Source organism: Drosophila sulfurigaster, chromosome X (assembly GCF_023558435.1).
Source record: "Drosophila sulfurigaster albostrigata strain 15112-1811.04 chromosome X, ASM2355843v2, whole genome shotgun sequence".
Lineage (NCBI taxonomy): Eukaryota > Metazoa > Arthropoda > Insecta > Diptera > Drosophilidae > Drosophila > Drosophila sulfurigaster.
In genome coordinates this window covers 25,877,095-25,901,585 of record NC_084885.1, presented here as the reverse complement: position 1 = coordinate 25,901,585, position 24,491 = coordinate 25,877,095, and the positions used below count along the sequence as shown (strand labels likewise).

At 35.3% G+C, this 24,491-nt stretch overlaps 2 protein-coding genes across 2 annotated transcripts in view; one reads left to right on the top strand and one right to left on the bottom strand.

Annotated features, from left to right (window-relative positions):
- Positions 1-24,491, top strand: part of LOC133848604 (clumping factor A-like) — a 135,570-nt gene that overhangs the window by 65,422 nt on the left and 45,657 nt on the right. The gene's annotated exons all lie outside the window — the stretch shown is intronic.
- Positions 6,404-7,425, bottom strand: LOC133848786 (uncharacterized). Its single transcript, XM_062284480.1, has 2 exons — positions 7,159-7,425; positions 6,404-7,096 (listed from the first exon to the last, which is right to left on the bottom strand). The coding sequence occupies exons 1-2, from the start codon at positions 7,381-7,383 to the stop codon at positions 6,404-6,406; spliced, it is 918 nt and encodes a 305-aa protein (XP_062140464.1). The 5' UTR covers positions 7,384-7,425.

Genomic DNA, 24,491 nt, shown 5'->3' with positions numbered 1-24,491 from the left:
AAAAAAAAAAAGGAAATCCCCATGAATGAAGGCTATTGTTTGAATTTGAATTTTGAAAAGTGTTTGCGAGAATTTTTGGGCATAAACTTCATGATTCATGGAGTCGTGGAGGTCATGGAGTCATGGAGTCATGGAGAGTTTTATGGAGTGTTAATGGTTGCGCTACTTCATGATTTTCACACAGCAAACAAAAGATTCAGCAAAACGGGACAGCAGCAAGCGAAAGGGACAATTTCATAGATAAAACTACGCGTGTTCAATCTACAAAATTAATGAGTCATCGTTAAAGTTAACAACTTGCACAAAATTGTTTATCTAAAGTGCCAACTATACAACAAGGCTGCCGTTTCCCTTTCCTTTCCATTTCCCACACTTCTGCCTTGTCTTCAGTCTATAAATTGATGTACCGATTGAGGACTGGGGAGTGGGAGGGGGTTTCGGCTTTTGCCACGCACACGTAATCACTTTTTAAGTGTTTGACAATTTATGATACATGAAAATGTTTTGCCACAAACCCCGGGCAGGCAGCTCGACACCTGCTCTCCATCCGTTGCTCCATCCTTTCTGTGATTTTAGCGAGCGTTGCGTTGACATTAAGACTCAAAGATTACTTTTGCCGCCTTTGGCTCGGCACAGTCATGAAGCCTCAAAGGGTTTTCTGTGTGAGTGTGTGTGTCTGTGTTCGAGTGTGTCCCAAGTTTTCCCCTTTTTCCGCATTGTGCTCTTGTCTTCTTGTCAGCGCAATAAACACCTCAAAGTTGATGACATTTCATTAAAATCAACGCAAGCATAGAGGCGTGTCTCTGTGTGTGTGTGTGTGTGTGTGTGCTGGGGGCGTGGCAAATGAATTTACTTATGAAGCATGAAAGTGAGTGCCCCCATCCCCCCCCCCCATTCCTCTCTTGGCTCTTGCGGCCTGTGCTGTTTTACATTGACTACAATTTTCGTGTTCATTTGATAAAAAGCAACGTCGACGTCGCAGTCGCAGTCGACGCAATGAATTTCATTAAAGCAAGCAGCAAAAGTGCTGCACACACCCACACACACACACACATATAGGTTTATTGGTCGCCTTGATTTGCGTAAGTGTTGTGCAGAAAACGGATGCACTGTGAAACTAGTTGTAGTTGCCACTGGGCTATATGACACAAAGTGTAGAGGAAGTGGTTAGTGCCGCAGTAGTGAAAGGGGAACGCACTATCGTAACTAAATTTGGCGAGCGTTAAGTGACTTTGATTGCAAAAGCCGCAGTTATTTAAGTTATTTAGCTAAAGGCAGCTGCGTTTTTAATTATATTTTCGCCATCCCATCCACATGCTACTTCCTCTGTCTCTGTCTCTATCTCCCGCTCTCTCTCGCTTCATTTTTCGTGGCTTCCGAGAGTGGTGTATGGGAAAGTTCTTCGTGTGTATTTAATTGAACCGTGTTACACTAAAAGCTAATGCGGTTACACGTCGCTGCGAACCCCAAAAGCCCAAAAGCAATCAAACTATTAAGCGCACATAATGGACAAACAATGACAGCAATGTAATCGAATATGTAACACTATTAGATTGTTGTATATGACTCTACGTATATTACATACATATAAGAAAAAACCGCATCAATGGAGCAGTTGAATTGAAGCATGTCCACAAATTTGATTAGCAATTTCCACATTTTCTAGAACTATGTCTTCACTCACTGATTATTATTCGCTAACTATTATATTAATTTAGGGAGGTAGAAATAATGATTGTACGCTTTACTTTAAATGCATAAACAGCACCTAACTAATTATATTGAAAAATCTTCCATTATTGTGTTAAAAATGAAGAGTGTTCTTAAAATGATATATACATAAATATAGGAAAATATGTTGATATATTGATGGATATATATTGAAGGAATTGGAAACTTACCGGTGAATAATTCACGCTGTGCGCTGATAAGCTTCACTTCGATTGATAAGCTTCACATAACCATTTAATTAATTTTCACTACATTGCACATCAAAAACAAATTGAGAACACTTTTAAATAGCACTCAAAAAAAAAAATCTCTTTCAATTTTTAAATAAACTTTTAGATTTTAGATTTTAAATCGCACAAAAAAATAATAAAATGTAATATATATATATATATATATATATATATATATATATATATATATATTTTCTTTTTTTAATATTGATCACTAAAAAAATACACTCTATCGCGCACAAAACAAAAACCACTTGGGAAATTAATGAATTGGGAAATAATAATAATTGGGAAATAATAAGAAATAATAATAAAAAATAATTGAGTTAAATATTATATATTAAATAAATGAATTTTAAAACATATTTTATTGAATAACATTGATTTAAGATATATTTTTTTAAATATACTTTTTATATTTTAATTCACAAAACAAAAAATGATTTTCGATATATTTTAAAACATATTTGATTTTCATTTTAATCGCACTTCACAAAAAACACTTTCACTACATTAATGAATTCCGATTTTAAATCGATTTTAAAAATAGTATATATTTCTTTTTATTTTGTGGAAACACTTTTTAGATTTGAACACTAAAAAAAAACATGGCCAATCATCATGTTGGCTATTAATGCATCAAGCAAATGATCACTATAAACAAAAAAAAAATTAAGCACATTCACAAACTTATCACTTGGTAAACACATCACTTAATGGCGTTGCTGCAAAGATAAAAAGAAAAATAATATAATTAGTAACGATAAAAATAATTGTAATTGTAAGCACTGACAACATGTTGCTGAGGGTTCAAAAATGTTGCCAGCTTTGAAAATATGTTGCTCAACATGTGTGACGATGCGAAACGATGCGATTACGAGTCGTTGGCACAGTTCGTGTCTTTTGATTGTTCGGTTCGTTGGCTTCGTGTGATTCGCTCGCTTCGTCATTCGTGGACCGAAGCACTTGGCGGTTGTGTTAGGTCCTCGGTGTTATTATTGTTGTTGCTTCCGTGTTCCGTTCTGTTGTGTGTCATGCTATGCGCTATGCTGCTGTCTGTGTTCTTATCCTGCTGTGGCCCAATGCGAGCGTCGCTTAACGCTGCCAAGTTCAGTGCTCGGGCAACTTCCTAGCGCGTCGGTCGGTCATTGGGCGCCATCGCAGAAAGCAGAAAGCGCCAAAGTCAAATTTCAAATATTTCTGAGAGAGAGCTAAAGCTAAAGCGATTCCTACAGAAGAATCAAACAAAAATAATAAAAAAAAACAAACAACGGACGTGTGCGATTATCGTATCTTACCGTAACCGTAATATTGTTGACCGTTATAAAACGTTTCAAAGTGATTTTGTTCTGCTGCAAAAATCACACACAAAAAAAGTGATCAAAAATCACCGAATTTTTCTTCAAGTTGTGAAGCATCATTTTCAAAATATTCGAGTGTGAAAAATACTGTTTATTTTTTTAAAGTGCTGAATTTATGTAATTTTTTTTTTTGATAAGAATATAAAACAGTGTTGAAAAGCGTGTGTTTAATTTGTTGCTTGAAAGCAAAAGGTAATTAAAGTGCTGTGAGCTGGAATTATTTTCGTTAATAAATAATTAATAAACTGTATATATTATATATCTTTTTTAAATTAAGTTTTTAAGCAGAGCTAAGAACTTTAAACACAAAACGATTAAAAACTTTGTAAAATACTATCATTTTTGAGCTCGCATAAAAGATCTCGAAAAAGATCTCTGTAAAAGTTTGAAAATTTGCTCTTTAATCCTAAAGTCAACAAAGTTTTCTGTGCATCTTGAGTCGACTCTTTGACTCTTTGCTTAAACACTCAACTTGTTACATTCAAGACGCGTCTGATTCATTCACTTGCTTGACTTCCTTCCTTGCTTCCTTCCGCAGGTTGCGCTGCAAACTCGCATCACTTGCTTTGCTTTTCATCCTCATCTTTATTTTAAAGGGGGAGGTTTTTTTTTTGGCGGTGTGTGTGGGGGGTTGGGGGATCGGCGTAAGGCAAAAAAGATCTCGGGGCGCCCGCATTTCACATTCATTCTTCATCTTTTTAAACGCTGCCCAACCGAATTTGTCGTGGCCATGCGAAAAAGTTTCCACTTTTACTTTGACAAGGGGAACGGATAGGGGGAATGGGGAATGGGGTAACAAAAGCGTTGGGCGGAGTTTTGAACCACTAAACTACCGACCACACCCCTTTCTGCCCGCCTCTCTCGTGCTCTTTCTTGGTGCTTGTCAAGTTTTTAGTCGCTGTGATTTATGTTTTATTAATATTAAAAGTGATTTATTAGCCATGAAAACGCGCCTCGCCTCGCTTCACGCCTCGTCTACACAAGTTAAAAAAAAAAACTTGAAGCTCGCCAGGTGTTGTCCTGCCTGCCATCCTGCCGGCTCGATGTCCTTGCCATTGGCGTTGCACATTGCACGCCTCTTTAATTACCGCACTCGCCGCTGCTCTCCCCTCATCCCTCCACTGCGTTGCAGTTGTTTGTTGTGCAAGTCTTCTGCATCGGAGCGGAGGGGGGGATAAATGCGTTATCCTGGCGTTGTGCTCATTATCCTGGAGCCAACTTAAGCTAAACTGCACAACGAGATTAAAATTGTAAATGACAGGCAGACTGACAGCAGGCAGGACGAAGCAGGACGAGGCAGGACGAAGCAGGCAGCAACAGCAGCTGCTCCTTTACAACTCAAAATACGTTCACAGTTTCTCTGTTTCTTGTTGTTACTGTTGTCATCGTTGTTGTGCTGAAGCTGTCCTTCTTTTTTGCAGGACATGAAGCCCGAGCAAGCGACTCTCGCTTCGCTTCGCCTGCGCCATTTGCCATCGCACTTTGTCGTCCTTTTTATAAATTAATTAATTAAATAAATTTTACACAGTCGCCACTTGCATTTCAACTCCTCCATGTGCGAGTGTGTGTGTCTTTGAGTGTGTCTGTATCTGTGTGTGTGTGTGTCTGTGCGTGTAGTACATTATCATTTTATGTGTGTGCAAGTCGAGATTCCGCATTAAAGCGCAGAGTGAAATGTGGAATGCAAACTGCGAAATGCTTAATGAAAAATGGTAATCGAACATTTCTCCCGACTTTTCCGCGACATTGAAAAACGTTGACCAACAAAAAACGTGTCAGAAAACAAAAAATGAAAGAAATAATGCAAGCAAAAAAAGCAAAAAATAAAAGATAATAAAATCATATCAACTTGTAGCAGAGCTAAATCTCAATGCGATTGGTAAAGTTACAAAAGTTATAAAGATTAAGATTCCTAAATTCGTATGTCTTACGCTCACAGATAATTCAGAAATTTGTTTAATCACCATTAAGGAAAAGGCAATTTAAGAAATTGAAATTCTTAAATATCTACCGATAAAGCTACTAAAATTTCTTTTTTTTATAAAGTGATGAAAAAAATCTACAAATTCAAATTTTATTCTAAATATATTGAGCTTTTATAAAATTGATGTGCTTTTAAATTGGTTTATATTCATCTTAAAAAAAAGAGAAAAATTAAGAAAAATTGATTAATTTGACTTTTTATTTCAAATATTAATTTTCTTATCTTTGTTTAGAAAAGTTGTGGAAAATAAAGTTTAAGTCAAACTATCAAAAAAATCTACCTTTTCTTTATAATGATTTATTTTTCCTTTCTTTTTTTTTTAAGTAGAAAAGGCATATTTCAAATAAATTCCTTAATTGCAGGTAAAATTGCAATTAAAGATAAAAGAAAAAAGATCAACTCTCAGAAAAGAACAAAGAATATTTATAGATTTGCCACTTTTATTTTAACTAATAATTTTTATTTTTCTTTTTTATTAGTATATTAGAAAAAGTAAAGCTAAAGTGAAACTCAACTTTTCAATAAACTTCTTAATTTCCAATTTAAAATTGTTTTCTAAAAACTTGAAACATTATTTACTAACATTTAAAAAGAATTCAATTTATTTGAATCATCTACATGTTGATATTTTTACGTTTTCTATGACATTCAAAGCAGCAATGGCTAATGAAAACAGCAATCAAATTCAAGTATTTACCCAAAAAGAAAAAAACCATGTTTATAAAATAAATATAAATTGCTCAAAATGAAAGTTTTTTCTGAAGCTCACATTTAATAACATTTCGATAGACATATGCGAATGTTTGTTTTCATTTCTTGACTAGATGCAAAGTGCAAAACAAAAAATGGAAATTCATGCTAGGAGCAACAAAGTTAAATTCGGATTAAACAAATTGAAAAAGAGCTACACATTTCTGCATTTTCGCAAATCAAATCAATCCTGTTTGCCTCCCTTATTAAGCAGTAAATAAATTCCAAGGAACAGGACATACAAAATAAACATTATAATAACAAATTTCGATTTCCATAGTGGCTTGTCTTTGGGCGCCTTCTTAAATCGTCGTGCAAGATGTAGATACATTAATTCAAATTCAAGATCACGGAATTGAATGAGTGCGAAGCAACACATTTGATTCCCGTCGCTTATTGCGATTTGTTGCGGAAGCAACTCGACTACGATCAATTGAATTTCCATTGCGAACAACTGGCTCGACAATGCATACTGGCAATGCTCGCAAACGTTGAATTCCGCGACTTGTTGATGGCTGCTCATCGTCTACAATTACAGAGCTGGATTCGAAGCTTCGTTCATTGCGATATGCAGCGCTTGTTGATGGCAAATCATCATCGCATAACTTTTCTCTAGCAACATTGCTTTGGCATTGAAGTCCGCTCACTGATGGCAACTCATCTGCGTGCGATTTGATGTATTGCTCACATTGCGAATCATCGCTTAACTCATTGCTAGATTTCTCGCATTCCGATCGAATTTGAATTTCATTGAGTTTTTCACTCCGAGATTCCTCGACTAGTTCGTTGCGTGCTTCATTGTGTATTTCATTGCATTCTTCCGGTCCGGCTACATCGCCTTCATTGCTTGTTGAATTGAATCTTTCGTCGCTTGCCTTATCGCATTCATCATCACGTTTTTCATTGATAGGTCGATCGCGTAATTCATGGTTTGTCTCATTTTGTGTTTCATCGCGCATTTCATCACATGGTTCATCAATTATTTCCTTAGGTATATCATTGTGTTCATCATAATTGATTTGTACCAAATTTGCGTTTAACTAACGTTACAGATTAATGAGTCAACTGAAATCAAGCTTCTGCGTTTGCACATTTTACTTACGACACCAAAGTATTTCTTCCACATCAAGTAAACTAAAATGCCCAATAAAATGGCCCATAAAACGCTGGGCATCCACGAAAAATTATTTGTTTGCGGCACTTCGCCATCGTCATTATCAGTGATAGCGAATGGCAATTGGACGAAACAAACGAGTTTCAAGAAAATATACAGCAGCCATGATTTGCGACTGTTGTTCCACAGCAGTTGATCTTTAACTGAAGCCATATTTTAAAAAAAATATAATAAATATTTTATTGAATGTTGGAAAATTGCTTCGACTTTGAAATTTGATTGTTGAATGAGGAACTCTCACGAGATGAATATGACAAATGCGTAACAATGCCTACTCGATTTTAAAACGTAAGATTTACATTAATTAATGACAACTCTGAATTAAAGTCTAGACTCTAGAGGAACAATGCCTGATTTGATCTAGAATAGAATTGTTATTAATTAAAATCAAAAATTAAAAACATTAATAAACTCTTCACCTTTCACCTTTGTTTGCTTATTATTAGGAAATTAGCCGCGTTGAATGATGGCGATGATTAGTTAAAAAAAAAAAGAAAACTAACGATGATAACGATGAGAAATGCATTTGGTTCTGGCCTTGTTTTCTCTTTATTGCCCATATATTGGCAGCTGTTGCACTTGTTGTTGTTCGTTGTTAGTTGTTGGTTGTTGGTTGTCGGCTTCGTCATGGGCGACGTGCATTAAAAACAAATTAGCATAAATTTTGTGGACCTCGTCTCGTGTGTGTGTGTGTGTTTGTGTTGAAAGGCTTTTGTTTTAACACATAATACAAAGCCGCAATTAAAGGCCAAACCGACTATGAAAATAGAATGAACTTCGTCTCTTTCCTTTCGCTCCCCCTTTCACCCCTTTCTCACCATTGTCGACCCCATTTTTGGAAGTAACATATGCGTCCCTGCAGTTGGTTTGTTGAGGCGAAATGCCAACAAAAGAAATTGAAACTGTAATTATGATGGAATTCAGGCGTAACAACAACAGCAACAACAACAACACTTCGCTGCACATTTCAGTTCACCCAGCTGCATACCCTGTAAATGCATCACAGTGCACTGGGTAAGCACAGCAGCAACTTTAAATTAAATGTAATAAGAAATTAACATTAATTACGTGCCGCTTTTACAGGGCATCTGCTCGTCGTGTTGCAATTACTTGTACATAATACCAGTGTAATGTGTGTATTTTAATTTTGTTGTGCTTTCTTTATGCTGTTCACGCATCGTATGCGTAATATGAGCCATGAACAAAGCATGAGCTGTGTGATCCCAGCTGCTCCTGCTCCTGCTTTTTTTTACTATATGCAAATGCATATAAATCACAACTCGATACAGGGCAAACAAAAGAGCAGGGAGAGAGAGAGAGAGCGAGAGAAAGGAAGCTAATAAATGACGTGTCACAGCGAAGCGGAAATAAACACAATTAAAAACGCATCAGCGACGAAATGCCACATAAAGTGCAAAACACACACATAGAGAGAGAGAGAGAGAAGAAAGAAGATTAAAGAAATGTTGAAGGGTTAAGTCAGTAAAAGCCAAAGTAGCGAAAAATACACAAATTAGATGAAGATATTTTGGACCAAAAAACCTAAGGGAAAATGCACTTTTAATGTTTAGCATTAAATTGGCTCAAGGGTAAAGAATTGAAAAATGGAAGACAAGTAATGAATACAGAGGGAGAGAAAAATTTAGTTTGAAAAGTAAATTGCATATCTTGATTTAAGATTTCTGAAAAAACATCTTATTTTATGATTCAAATCTTGAATCATAAATGTTTTATTGTAAATTGAAAAGAAAAATGCAAATTTGTATTTAAAAAATTTTCAATCTCAAAAAAAAAACTTGAAATAAAATTTTAAGATTAAAGACATCTTATTTTAAGATTAAAATTCAAGAATGTTTTATTTTAGATTGTAAAGTAGATTTGTAAACGAACGAAATCAACGAAATACGATCAATTAAAAGAAAAAGGAAAAGAAGTCGAAACATTTATGCTTATTAAAACAAATCAATTCTTTGCAAATCTTTTACATTTAAAATTCCAGCCGAAATCAACTTAAGACCCATAAAAATCTCTTCAAATATGCTTTAAGAATTTACAAACACAAGTTTCCCATAAAGGTTCAAAATATTTGTTGGGTTTCTTCACTATTTTTTCGGTCTTTTCTGTTTCTGCCTTTTCATTCCGCTTGCAATTTTATTACTCTTCTCCCAATGCTGTTGTTGTTGTTGTTATTTTTGTTGTTGCTGCCCTCAACATTTTATGGTTACTTGTGATTCGGACGGTCTGAATTGGTCGTCTACCTGTCTGGGCCACAAATACTGAGAGACACAGCGACACACTCAGGTGGTGCTCAATGTTTCCCACTTGCTTTTTCCTTCTTTCACTTTGCTGCATTTCCAGTTGAAATTGCATTTTTGTTCTGCACACCACGCGACGTATGCGTAATGTACAAAAAGAGAGAGATGGAGTCGAGACGAAACGCAACTCAACGCAACGAAACAAATTGAAACGAAGCAGAGACCAAAGAACAGTTGTAAAAGTTGCGGATGGACTAACAAATTGCCCCAGCTATTGCTTTAATGTGCCTCAACCATTACAAATTGTTAAATCGTGGTGAGAACTCACCTTTCTCCCGCTCTCTCTCTCTCTCTCTCTCTCCACCCTTTTATTCTCTCACTCGCAGTTTAAATTGCCACCCCATTAGCTAAAATACTTGACCAATTTCACTGCGAATACTTTCAAAACTCTTTTGCAACAATTGCAATTTAATCAAACCTTACAACTGATTGCTTAAGAACTGGCAACAAAAACTCAACAACTTGTTACGAGTTTCAGTTGCATAATTGTAATTTAAATTATTGTATAATTTAACAATTCATACATACTTAAATGTTCTTCTAATAGTGTTCATTGCCTATAATCAGCAAATAGAAAATCCACGAATATAGAATAACATTAGAATATCATTTATACTTATTAGTTCTCAGTATTATATTCATACAGCGATTACGTCAAAATAATCAAAAAAAAAAATTATAGTTATTAATTTAAATTATTATTCAAATTGTTTACTAACAAATTTACAAATTTAAAATTGAAGAAATACTAAATGTATTAGATTATTATTTAAATTTCTCAGTATTCTGTCTTGTTACAGTATGTTTTTGCAGTATTTTTTTGGTATATTAGCAATGAATCAAAATAATAAAACCAGTGGAATATAATTTATATTTCTCAGTATACAATTCTGTTTTGTTTCAGTATATTTTGTTTAGTATTTTTAGTAAATTGACAACGCAGAGAAAAATTAATATAATTAATATGGTAATTTCTATTCGAATACTAAAAGAATTCATTACTTCACCAAATCAAACTAGGTAAATAAAAAACAGTATTTTTTTAGTAAATTACTAAAAGTATTAATTATTTCACCAAATTTAACCAATATTATTCAATTTTATGCAGTATTTTTTAATACTTCATTTTTTTAATACCACTAACAATAAATATTATTTTCTACTACTCAAAATTGAGTTAAAAAACAGTTGAATAAATTGAAAGAATATAAGATACATGAGAATGTTACTTCTCCATCTAAGTATTCCCTAATTTTTCCGTATTTTTCCACCTAGATTTACATTCTTGCAACACAATTGACAAACGTAAGATTTTGTCAATTGATTGGAGTGTGTCCTTGTTCATGTTCGTGCTCTTGCCACGCTTGTTAGCAGCAGTGGGGCAACACTTTCGTTTCGATTCGTTTCGTTTCGCATTCGTATTCGTATTCATTTCGTTTGGTTGCATGCAACCTTGCGGCTTCGACTGTGGCACATTAAGTTGTTGCCAGTCTTGTTTGCCAGTTGTCTTGTCTTTTTATTGTTTATACATATTTGAATGCCTAATCAAAATGCCAAGAGTCTTTCCAGCTTGTTTAGGCTCAAGTTGATGTCGCGCTTTATGCTATATTTGCGTTTCGTAACCACGCCATGCAAATGTTGTGTAAATGATCTGCTCATGTTGCCTTATTGCAACTAAACATGCATGTGAAAAAGTCGAAGCACATGAGCACCCTTAAGGATATAGAGTGCCTAATCAAAGTACTCACATGTCACGGCAGGGCTTAACTATAAACAAAGTATTCGACATTGAATTCAAAAAACCAAAACAGCCCTCAGCAAAGATATTCCTTATATACTTTACAGGGTATAAACTGAGCTATAAATTGATTTATAAATAGAAAGTACTAAGTGAAGTACTTGGCTTCATCATAGAGTACAACTAATATCCATCGACAAATATATTTATGAATATATCGAAATGATTTATGCATTGCAATAATAGTAATAAATATACAATTACGCAAAAACTTGTTTTATATCAATCAATATAGAAGAGTCCCATTATTTTTTCAATATTAAAGTAATATTTGAAATGTTTCAACTTACGGATTTGGAGAATTAAATGTTTGATTCATACATCTGAAAAATAAAAGAATTATGGATTTGAGTGAATATTTTACTATAACAGTAATTAATATTATTCATAAAATATAATAAGTATGTATATTGAATATTAAAAATAGTAAAATATACCAAAAACTATATATCGTAAATCGATAAATAACTAAATATAAATATTCAATATACATCCTGCAGTATAAAATGATTTCTTGAATAACCTAATTTCAAGACCTTGATTGAATTGAGGTGAAATTATATTGCATAAACTTATCCTTTAAAGATCTTCAAATCATACAAGTGAAATAGTGACCTTTAATTAATATTCATAATAAATTGAACTGCTTTTCAATTAAAAATTCTCGTAATAGCGATAAATAATCGTAAAATAATCCAATATACATTTATTAAGCACTCACGATTCAAGTTCAAGTTGAATTTACGCTGCACTCGGAGAAAATTTCAATTTGTTTCAATTTTAATGACTGTCGAATTGCGGCTTCTATTGACGGTGGCAGCTCTGCAGACGGCAGCCAGGGTTGTCAACACACAAACAGACACACACACACTCAGAGACACTCACACAGATGAGGGGGCCAAAACAATATTGAAATTTCCATTTGATTCATTTCGATTTCGCTTATTCAAATTGTCAATTCAGTTTGTTCATTAGATTCATTTGGTGACTGTCTGAATGGTTGAGTTTGACTGCGAGTTTCGAGCTTCGAATGTGTGAGTGTGAGTGTGAATGTGAGTTCGAGTGAGTACACTCACAGATTATAAATAATATGCGAAAATAGTCGAAATAGTGTTGTTGTGGGGTGCAGTTGTTGTTGTTGTTGTTGTTGCCGCTGCAACTGGTCATGAAATTTAATTAAAACGCTTTGCCTTGGCAACTCCACCAACAAAATAAAGGGAGGAGTTTTACACAGACGAAAAGCAGCAAATTCTGGTTTGAGGATGGTTGGCGACAGCGAGGGAGACAGGGAGAGGATTAGAGAATGGTTTGAAATTCTTTTGCACGTTCCTCGCGGCATTCGTTCGCTTTGTCATTAATTTAAAAATTTCGTCACAACCCTTTTCAACTGACAAAATCGGACAACATGCAATTCACATACACATACATACATACACACATTCATGTGTGTGTTCTTACACCCGGTAATTTAAGGGAAAAAGAGTTTAACAATAAGGTGTGGTAAATTTTGTTCTTGATTCTTTTTAAGTAAAATTAAATCAACAAAAGTAAAACATGTAAAGAAACTACAGTCGAGTGTGCTCGACTATGAGATACCCGCTACTCATTTTGAATGAAAGCAAAATAGTGAAGCGTTATTCTTAAAATATTCCGAAATGATATATCATAATACTACAAATTTAACAAATGCTATATTTGATATATTGATATAGTACTGCATTAAAAATATACCATAGAGTGCAAAATATGACAGCTTGTTAGACAAATTAATATATTTGGTTTCTTGATATTTAAAATATACCACAGAGAGTAAAATATACCAGATTATCAGCCAAAGTAACTAAGCCCCGTAGTAATTATGCGTTTTTGCCCATACAAAAATATTTCTTCAATATTAATGCTTAGGAATATAGAATATTTCAAAGTCGAGCACACATTATTTTTGGAAGCTGTTGCTTGTTGTGTGTGTGTGTGTGTGTGAGTGGTGTGTGTGACATGAGTAGCCAGCGATTGTTGGCCAAAGCAACCATGATTGAAGCACTACGCACTGGACACATAAACTCACACATACACTTTGCACTTTTGGCGGCTACATGAAAAAGGATGTGTCGCAACGACTCAGTTTCACAGTGCAATAGTAGAAATAGATATAGCAATTGGAATTGGAATTGAAATAGAAATAGGAATAGAAGTAGAAACCAAATCAACTGTGGACAGTTGAACGTTTTGTCTTTGTCTTTGCGGCATGGAATGCGATTCAGCTATTTGTGGCATTTGCCACACACTCACGCACACTCACATTTACATATGAGTGTATTCACATCATTCACACCACTGACTTCTCGTCATTTCTCTCTCGCTCTCGCTCTCTCTCTCTCTTTCTTTGGATGGTATGCTGGCAATGCGTGTGTCCTTTTGAGCAGCACATGAATGCGTTGGCACTTGCCACTTGCCACTAGCCACTTGCTACTTGCCACTTGCCATTTGCCACATGCCACTTGCTGTTATGCCACACAATGCCGCTTGGCCCCTTGGCACTTTTGACCCTCGACTATTCAGCATTCAGCTTCTCAGCCAAAGCTATGACTACAACGTCGCAGCAAAGGCGACGACGATGCCGCCATTCATGCCCCCGCCTCGGGAAAGTTGCTGAAACCTATTTGGTTGCATGCACCTTTACACCTTCGAGTAATCTACTGCAGCAACAGAAGAAGCTATTGCAAATATGCATAACTAGCATTTTGGATGTTGACTTATATTATAATCAAACTCATAAATCAAGCAACACTTTGATTTCTTTGAATGTAGTACTATATCAATATACCAAATGTAGCCTTTGGTATATTCTTAGTAGTTTTAAGGTATTTTCAGTATATTTGAAAAAAATAATATGTATGAATATAGAATAATATCGATTTACAACACATAGTCTTTGGTATATTACACCGAATATAGTATTTATTATAAACCCAATTTTATTTGTCTGCTGTTATAAATATGTTTTTGTTCTAAAAATATTAATTGAAAAAGTGCCGCACAAACAATACTACAATAAAGGAACATTCACAGCGCTAGAATTGATAGGAAATGCTTAGATTAATATCGTAAATTAACTGATAAATCAAATCGACAGAAATCCAAACGAATTGAAATGTATTTCAATATGAATAATACAACTATTAATATATAAGAAAAATTCGTGCTGGAGTCGATTTTGATTGCAGTTTAAAAATAGAAAAAGCTTGACCAAAAAAAACTAAAATATATTTGTGGCAAAATAAATGATTTGTTCGAATTGATTAATACCAAAAATTGTTTGATAAAATGGAATGAGTTGACATTTATTTCGAATATGAATATGAGTAATTGTTAGAAGATGACATGAAGTTGATTTTCGTTGCTGTTCGAAATAAAAAAAAAAGAAATAATGGAAACAAATTTCGTTGGGAAAGAAATATTTGTTCGATTCGATGAATGAACTAATAGATTGGAATTAATATTATTGTTATGAATGTGCCCATATTATATATCATAATTACCATAACAAACGTGAACGTATTTAGTTGTAATTATGCTTCACTTTGTTGTATGGTCACACTTGATCTTAAGAGTATGTTTGTTTATAATGCAATATAATAACATTATATTATATATATTAAAAGCTATATCGATGTTTTGTATTTTATTTGGAAAGTAACATATATTGACAATCAAATAAGTAATAATTTTGAATACTTGATTCGAGGTTGTTAATTATAACAAGAAATACAAATAGAAAGCAGACAACAATGATTTAATCGATTCGATGAGCTAATAAATCAATATTGGAACTTTGGTCGCTATAAATATTTGACTTTGATTCAAAGATTCTTTGGAACATTTGCAAACTTATTAAGCTGCTTAGTTGCCGCTGTTGCTGTTGCTGTTGCTTGCAACATCCTCTAGAGTGCGTGTGCGTTTGTGTGCTTATGTCATAAGCTTTTTGCCTTGTCCGAAGTTTATGCAACACGTTGCGAAATTTTGAGTGGCGCCTCGAGGAGCGGCTATGCAATGCACTTTTGTTACACGCTGACGAGCATTTGACAGCATTTGAGCAATGTTGACAACATTCAGCTACATTTAACATTTCGCCCAGGCACAACCACAACGACGACGACGACGACGACGTCGACGAGCCACAAACAACAATGTGTGTGTGCGTGTATTCGGTTGTGTTCTGTGCTGTTTGTGATGTGTTCCGTATTCAGGAAAGTGAGAAGAGACACTTGTCCCAGCATCCGGATTGTGCTTTATACACATGTATGTGTATATGCGTCTGCATTTCAGGCGTACGTGTTTTCCAGACGACAGTTAATTTCCTATGTGATATTTGCTGTTAATCTAATAAATTTGCACGTTGAATAAAATCGACAGTCAGTCAGTCAGTCAGTCAGTCAGGAATGAATTGAAATGGCATCGCACAGCTGACAGTAGAGACTTGATTTTGATTTTAATTTAACACAACGACAGCGTGTCCTCCTGTTGCATGTTTCTCTGGACATTGTTGCTCACGTTTAATCTCGAAATTAATCTCGTTTAGCCTATAAACTGCAAGCAGCAGCAGGAACAGATACTGATATGTATTTGTTTTGTGGAGCAACACACATACATAGCTGACATAAGTAACTCCCCTGAAATCCTTTTGTCACAGTTCGTGACTTACAAGCTTGACAAAAACACAAAACAAAAAAAAACCAAAAAAACACATGTGAGAGCAGAAAATACAAAAAAGGTGGCCAAAAAGTTACCGCTCATAAATTCCGTTTTCAGTTGTTTTGCCAACTACTGTTGCTGCCTTTTAGAGCAGATTAAGTAACACTCAACCGTTTTCCTTCTTTTTTTTGGTTGCAAATGTCGTATTCTGGACACGAGAGCTTAAGGCTAATGGAATAGAGTGCAAGACTACATCGAAGACAACAACGAGCGTAAAGAGTAAAAGAGTTGACTGCTGCTAGAACAATTGCAAAAAAAATAAACTATTGGATAAGCTAATGGAATAATTATTAAATAAGCTAGAAGCAAAGCGCTTCTTAACATTTGCAATTCAATTGTAATTAAAATCTGGCATATTTTGCACTCTATGGTATATTTTGAATGCAGTACTATATCAATATACCAAATATAGCCTTATATATATGATAGTATTTATAGTATTTTCGTCACACTGTTGGGGGTGGGTATCTCACAGTCGAGCACGCTCGACTGTAGCTTTTTACCTCCTTAATATTAATTCTTTCAGAGATTTCACCTACTTATAATTTTGCCCCTTACTACCAAGATTTTCTATTACTTTTAACCAATTATTCAGTCAACTCGTAAAATACTCCAGAGAACCACAAGCAATAACTCAATGAACCATACTTCAAACCAGTTATTGAGTCTGAGAGAGAGTTGCAGCAAGTCAATTACAAGGCTAGAATCAAAAGTTTGCATACCTGGCTAGCTGGTGATAACAATAATCCTTGACAAGCCATAAACATCTTAGCGAATAAAAAATGCAAAAAAAAAAAGGAAAACCGACGACAAAAGCGGCTCAAAAGTCGATTTGAATGCTTTTGTGTCATGTCGTGTCGTGTGTCCGCATTTCATGCTTTCGCTTTGGTTTTTCTTTTCTTTTTATACCCGCTACCTATGGGGCAGAAGGGTATTATACGACTTTGTTCCTGCAGTAAAGAAGAAAGTTTCTTCGTGTCTTACTTGCTTTGAATGACAATCTAGTATATTTTGTGCTCTATGGTATATTTTAAATGTATTCCTATATCAATATACAAAATACAGCCATTGGTATATATTTAGTATGTTTGTGGTACTGAAAATTTGTTATATTTTATACTCTATATGCCAATATTCCAAATAAAGTAGTAACTACTACAAAAAATACTAAAATATACTAAATATACAATTTGGTATATTTTGGTATTTTTGTAATAATTGATTTGTCTGATAATCTGGCAAAATGTCCAATAGCCTTTGGTACATTATCGGTATTTTGTGGTATTATTAATTTGGTATAGTTTAAGAATAAATCCGCACTTTTTCGCTTTTATTCAAAATGGATAGCAGATATATCATAGTTGAGCACGCTCGACTCTTTTTTTTGCTGTTGTTGCTGTCAGCTTTCGTTTTCATTGGCCCAGGACATATCCGGTTGCCCTCCGTCTTGAACGCTATTCCTTCGGCTGAGCTTGCGAGCTCTCTCCCCTCTGGCCAAAAGCGCATAAGCAGCTAATTCGTTTATTATTTTTATTGTTGTTCCGTTGACATTATTTACGTAAGCTACTTGTCAGCTTTTCACTTTGTGAGCACAGTTCATCCCTTCGTCCTTCGTCCTACGTCCTTTGTCCTGCGTTCTGCGTCCGTCGTTCTGCACATTCTTGGCGTTTTATGTCCGCAGGCCGAACCAAGGCTGCTTTATAATATTCATTTCCATTTTATTTGCCCATTTACAAGTTACAATCTTTATGCTCTCCCTTTCGCTCTCAGTCGTTATCCTTTCGCTACTTATCCTTTTTTCGGCCTGGGACCAAAACTTGTGTGGGGGGGCGAAGTGGAAGGAAGTTCAGAACGGTTCGCTGGCCTTTTGCAAAGAGTTGAATGCTGAGTGTTGACTGTCGGGTTTATGCCTTTATTTGGCACTTGATGGCAATGGCTTTTTGCCCCCAGTCCCCCCCTCAAACAGCCAAAAGGATTGCACATTAATAGACTGAGTTATTGATACAGCTTATTAAATAGCTGCTCAAAGTGTGACACAGCAACAACAACAACAACAAGAGGAACTCAATGTGAATTACAAGTTAATTGGAAACAAGGAAAATAATTACATTTCCAGCTGAGGAAACTTATTTAATCTTCATTTGATATGCCATAAAAAACAAACAGCAACAACAATAGAGAGATACTTCCTCATTCACTTAATAGAACTATAGATCTTATGGCTTATTTATTTCGTCGTTCAACAATGAAAACTTCTTTGAAATATGCAAAATTTATGGATGATATCATAAATTCTAGAAAATGGCATGTAAAGGGAAGAAATTTTAGCGAGGAAATTAAATAACACAAAAAAACCGTATTTTAGATTTAAGGTGATAAAAAAGCTTAGTACATTATGTGTGGTATTTTTGGTACTTAATGTAGCAATCAATAATAGTACTAAAAGTATTCGCAAATACTGAAAATACAGAAAATAATTGAACATAATAAAACTAAACAAAATAAACGAAAATACTTAAGATGATAATAAAGTTAAAGTTAAGCGCTTAGAATATTATATGTGTGGTAGTTTTATGGTATTTTATTCACTAAACAATAATATTACTAAGAGTTTTCGAAAATATTAAAAATACTGGCAATAATTCAACACAATTCAAAAAAAAAAAATACTTAAGATGTCAAAAAGTTGAAGTTCAACTTTGAAGCTTAGTATGGTATTATATGTGGTTAGCATTATGTGTGGTATTTTTTGGTATTTAATGTAGTGAACAATAATTATACTAAGAGTATTCAAAAATACTAAAAATACAGGGAATTCGTTAAAGTTAAAGTAATTCCCACTAATTTCCAATTTGAAGTCCAACCGTTTTAAAGGGTCAAAATTAAACTGCAGTTGCATTGAATACATCTTTAGTTGCCGCAGAGTCGTGTAAACGAGTCAAAGCAAAAGGATGCAAGTGGAAAATTCAGAATGCGAATGGGAGTGTGCAGCAGTTATCATCAACGAACGGGAATAGTAGTTATCAATGGATGGATAAAGGCAGACAGAGTGAGAAAGAGTGAGACAGCGAAAGTGAGAGATAGAGAGAGATGGAGAGAGAGAGAGAGAGTTAACTGTAAAGTCAAGCGTCAGTGACACAAACCCCAAACAAACCAAATCGAGAAAGAAGCAATCGACAGTCGCTAAAATGCCAGAAAATGTCCGCCAGACACTAAGCTCGCTAAAGCACTCCAATTAGAGCAACACTGCGGCAAAGGCGTTGGCGGAGGCGGGAAGCGGGAGGGCGTGGCAAAAAGACAACAACAAAAAAAAAGAACACTGAGAGAGAGAGAGAGAGAGAGAGAATAGAGAAGATAGCGAGGGGACGTGCAAATAAAAATATGACATGCTGAGTGTTGCCGTTGCACAGAGAGTCAAAGATAGACGCATGCATATAGAGGAAAATTCCATGGGTTGGGAAGGCAGAGATTCAGTTGACAGTTGAGCACTCATGCATATGCAAGCGTATGTGTATGTGTGTGTATGTGTGTGTGTGTGTGTGTGTGTGTGTGTGTGTATTCGAGGCTGCAAGTGTGACAATTGCGCCGCTGGCTATGACTGCTCATTTACACTTTTGCACATGTCCAGAGTTGTGAGTCCTGAAGTCTCGTGTCTGAGTTCTGAAATCCTCTCAAAATCTGTCGCATCAGCAGAAACACAACGTTGACACAACGAAAGCGGAGGACCCTGGAACTAAGCTTTAGTCTATTATATTTATATATGTATGTATGGTATGTTTTCCCCTCCCCTCCCCATTCCCCTTCTCATTCACCGCCTTCGCCTCCGCCTTATACAAATACAGTTAGTTGACGCTTGGCAAGTTTCTGCTGACCAGGACAACGAAGCAGTTATAGTAGCTACAATTTTTGGTTTCAGTTAAAGGCGTGGCATTTGCCCCCCCAGGTCAACAGAGTGTGTGTGCGTGTGTGTGTGTCTGTGTGTTGCACGTTTCACTGTTCGATGGTCAGTTGTCATTTATTTAACCTCTTGCCCCTTGCTTGCGTCCATGCTATGCCAATGTTTCACTGTGTTTAATTTAGTTTACTTTCAAGCAAAACTTCTCCCGCATTCCCAAGTGTGTAATTTTAAATGTCAGCAACAATAAACACACACATACACACAAACAAACTCCATAATGTGTGTTTTGTTTGTGTGTCTAGCAGTTTTTGCTCTGACCCTGATTTACTTTAAGTTCATCGCAGCAACAAACAAGAAAAAAACAACACAAAACGAAAAACGAGAAACGAGTCTGGGCAGGAAACGAAATTTAAGAATCGGTTCGCAAATAGCAAAGAGCTTTTACTGAATTTAATTGCAGCAAATAGAATGTAAATAAATACCAAGTAACTACAAACATAATATAATTGGCTTGCTCTGCAATTGACTTCTTCACTGAACCGCTTCTGCAAATTGTTTCGCAAAATGTCTACGAAGGAAAACTCGAAAATGTTTCTATTTGCATGTTCGAAGAATTAAATAAATAAATATTTCAAATGCAGAAACGATTTACTTAAAGAAAAGATTCTAATACTAAATTTGTTTTAAAATGTTCTCCAATTTCTCTTCAAATTAATTCGTATTCAAATTTCTATATTTATGAATATATTGCACAAAAAACCAAAAATGCAACAGAATTGAATTATCTTGACATTTTCTGAGAGAATCTGTGCAAGTTAAGAAATTCCTTTTATTGTAACGAATAAAAATATTATATACATATGTGCAAAAATTATGAAATGCAGTCATGTACAAGCTGAGAGCTAATGGAGCAACAACGTCTATGTGTGTGTGTGTGTGTGTGAAACAAAAACGTAGCCATGGCAATTGAAACAATTCCATCACATCATAATTTATGAGTTAGGCATTTTAAATATGCAAATCTCGTATGCAAAACAAAACGACCAACGAACAACACACATAACTAATAACTATCACAAAAAAGAAAAATGCATTTCGAGTACGAGCGTGAATTCTGAGAAAAACAATTTCATAACTCGACTCGTTTTGATCGGTTTAAATTCTTATGCAAGTCTCATGGGCAGCATGGCAAAATAAATACAAAATTTTTGGCCATTTCTTTGTCATTCAGATTTGGGCTTTCTCGTATTGATTAGCTTGCTTGCTTACATCACAATGGCCTTTCACTTCACTTTGGCTATCAATTAGTAAAAAGTGAAATTTTCATTTTCAGTCATCATATTCAGCACGTACATAGACTTAAAGGCAGTTGGCCAACATTCATATTTCTTTGCTTCAGCCTTTTGCCTGTCGAATTTTGAACTTAACTTGACTCGAAGAAGCATCGAAGTTGCAATGCTCTTAATGACAGTTTATTTCTAATTAGTTGGACTTTAATATGATGACTTTTTGAGCGTTTTTACTTATGATGAAAAATACAGTCTTAGTGCACAATAAAATTATACAAATATAATATAATTTATAACATATTACATATGTAATAATCACAGTTTGATTTTGATTAGATGGACTTTAACATAATATTGACTTATCAGCATTTCTACTTATGTTATGAAATACAGCATTATGACACTATGAAATTATCTCTCAAGTTTATCAATATATGCTAACTAATTTCTATTATATTTATTCTGTTTAACCACTTTATTTTAAAGCCATTTATTTCGTTTCTCACCCTGCTTTATTAAACGATCAAATTATGCAAACTACATAGCTGTGTAAAATGTAAACTCCTAGCTCTAACCACTTGGTCAAACAGTTTAGGCTTAGTTTATGTAATGCTTGACTTGAAGTGCTATAAGTCTTCATTTTTATTCAGCGATGTACTAATTGAATGTGAAATGTATAAAAGAGATTTCACAATCACATCCCTGAATAAAAACCAAACCTTTTTACACTATGAATAATACAAACTAGTTTGAGTAAAGATGGCCTCCTGGCTATTACCATTTTAACATATCTGTGTATTGAGAATTCGTCAGTCAGTCATCGCTGAATAAAAACCCAGCCTAATTGCACTACCAAATAATGCAAACTAGCTTACATACAAATTTCAGACTCTTGACTATCACCATTTGATCTGTGCATTGATAATCAGTCAGTCAGTCAATCCTTAATTGTTACTTAAGTTGAAGTAATTTTTATCGCATTTATTGACTTTCATCTTCTATTAATTTCTCATTAAATTCACCCCATTGTTTTTTATGCAACTCCTCAATCAACTTGTACAGCTCTTATCGACTTTAACTTATACATAGCACACTCAAATTCCATTTGGCACTTTTAACATTGTTCACTTGCCATCAATATTAATGTCAGTGTCCACACCAGCTGTTTGATTGCACTCTTCATTTCGTAATCCGTTACGTAAAGCAAATGTATCGCAGCAAGGGGCTGCAGCTGCCAACGACAACGACAACGAGAACAATTCTGATGAGCAGCAAACAAAACACGAAAAAAAAAGAAAACGAGACGAATACAAGGACAGATCTCAGAGGCGTGGAAGTGTGTCATACATATGATGCCTCAGCTCAGCTCAGCTCAGATAGGAGGTCAGAAAAGTGTTTAAGTGCACACAAAGGGCGTAGCATAGCTATAGATGATTACAAGGGCGTCGCAATTGGATGGTTGGTGGTTGCTACGTTTCAACGTTCCAACGTTGCTACGTTGCTCGGTTGGTCCTATGTTGAATGGCCTAGGATAGATAGGACACGTATCTAATAAAATGGCTAGCACGCGTCGCATGTCCTCTCTCTCCCTCTCTCTCTCGCCGCCTCTCCTAGGCAGACTTCGATCTGGGCCTGAGAGCCAGGCAGCAAATATTTGGCCAAGTTAGCAGTGCCTCGCTTTGTGAGCTCATTAAATTTTGTCAATGTAAATATGTGTGTGTGTGAGGAAAGTGGAAAATAGAAAGAGTCTATGTGTGTATGTGTGTGTGTGTGTGTGCAATGTGCAACACGTAGCATACAGTCTGAGGCAAGTCCAAGTTGCAAACTTCAAGTCGTAGTCAAAAAGGACAGCCGGCATATGCACTTTCTGCACATTTCCTGTTGCCGAGCTGCACCGTTTGTCCTTCCTTCCTCGCCTCTGTCCTTGTGGATTTATTACGTGCAAATGTAAATAGCGGCACGTGCAGCAAGTCGGCCTGCCTGCCTGCCGCAGCACTCTGTGTGTGTGTGTCCTGCCCCAAGATGAATGCTCGCCGCGTCCTCGTCGTCGTCCTGCTGGCAATAAAAATGTTGTCGTCGCCAAACAAAGGCAAGGCAACGTCCGCTTTTCCCCCCTTCGCCACGTTTAGTCCGCTCCATGCTTTGTCAATAGATAAAGTATCTACAAGATACAACAGACAACGTTGACTTCCTCGGCGACTTTGACAACGCCTTCGACTATGGCCACTGTGCACACACACACACACACACACACACACACACACACACACACACACACACACAATATGCAATATTTAGATTATTTATTTGCAGCTCCCGCTGCTCCTGTTTCATGTCCTGGTTTCGCTTTACGCTTCGCTTGCATTCACTTTTTAGCGGTTTACCCATCGGTTGCCAGCAATTTGACAGCTGAATGCAAATTGCGCACAACAGGAAACTTCATTTGCCAATTGTCAACTTACAATTTACTACAACGATAGTCTTCCTCTACATAGAGCCAAAGAGAAAGAAGACCAAGTTCAACAGCAAACATTGTAAGCAATGACTTGCATCGAAGCAACTTGCATCTTAGTTTACTCATTTGATTACACTTAGACGGATCGTTTGAAAACAATTGCATAATTGAGTAACCAAATTTCGAATGCCAAGCAAATTATTTAAGTGCGAAAGCCCGAATCAAGTATAAAATATTAATGCAAAATTGTTGTCTGTTACAAAATGCATTCATTTCAAGAAAAGAATCATTTGATTTACAAGAAACAGTTGAATAATTAAGTGAATTTTTGAATACAAAAGTGCGTAAAAGAGTTTAGGAAAAAGCTCAAGGAAAGTAACAAATATTATTGCAAAATTTCCATCATTAATTAATGAGTTAAAAATGCATTCATTTCTATCGAAAAATTATTTGATTTCCATGAAAAAATTACATAATTATGTGAATTTAAGAATGTCAAGTAAATTATTAAAATGCGCAAAAAAGTCTAGAAAAGAGACCTAAGAAAATATCATATATTAATGCAAAATTTCATTCATTGATTAACAAGTTACAAATTGCATTCCTTTCAATCAAAGAATCATAACAAATATTATTGCAAAACTCCGTTCATTAATTACTATGTTAAAAATGCTTTGATTTCTATCGAAGAATGATTTGATTTCCATGAAACCGTTGCATAATTGAGTGTCAAGCAAATTATAAAAGTGCACAG

Coding starts and splice junctions, on each gene's coding strand:
- LOC133848786 (XM_062284480.1), bottom strand. CDS start 7,383: ATGGCTTCAGTTAAAGATCAACTGCTGTGGAACAACAGTCGCAAATCA. Junction 7,097..7,158: donor GGAAGAAATACTTTGGTGTC/GTAAGTAAAATG, acceptor CTGTAACGTTAG/TTAAACGCAAATTTGGTACA.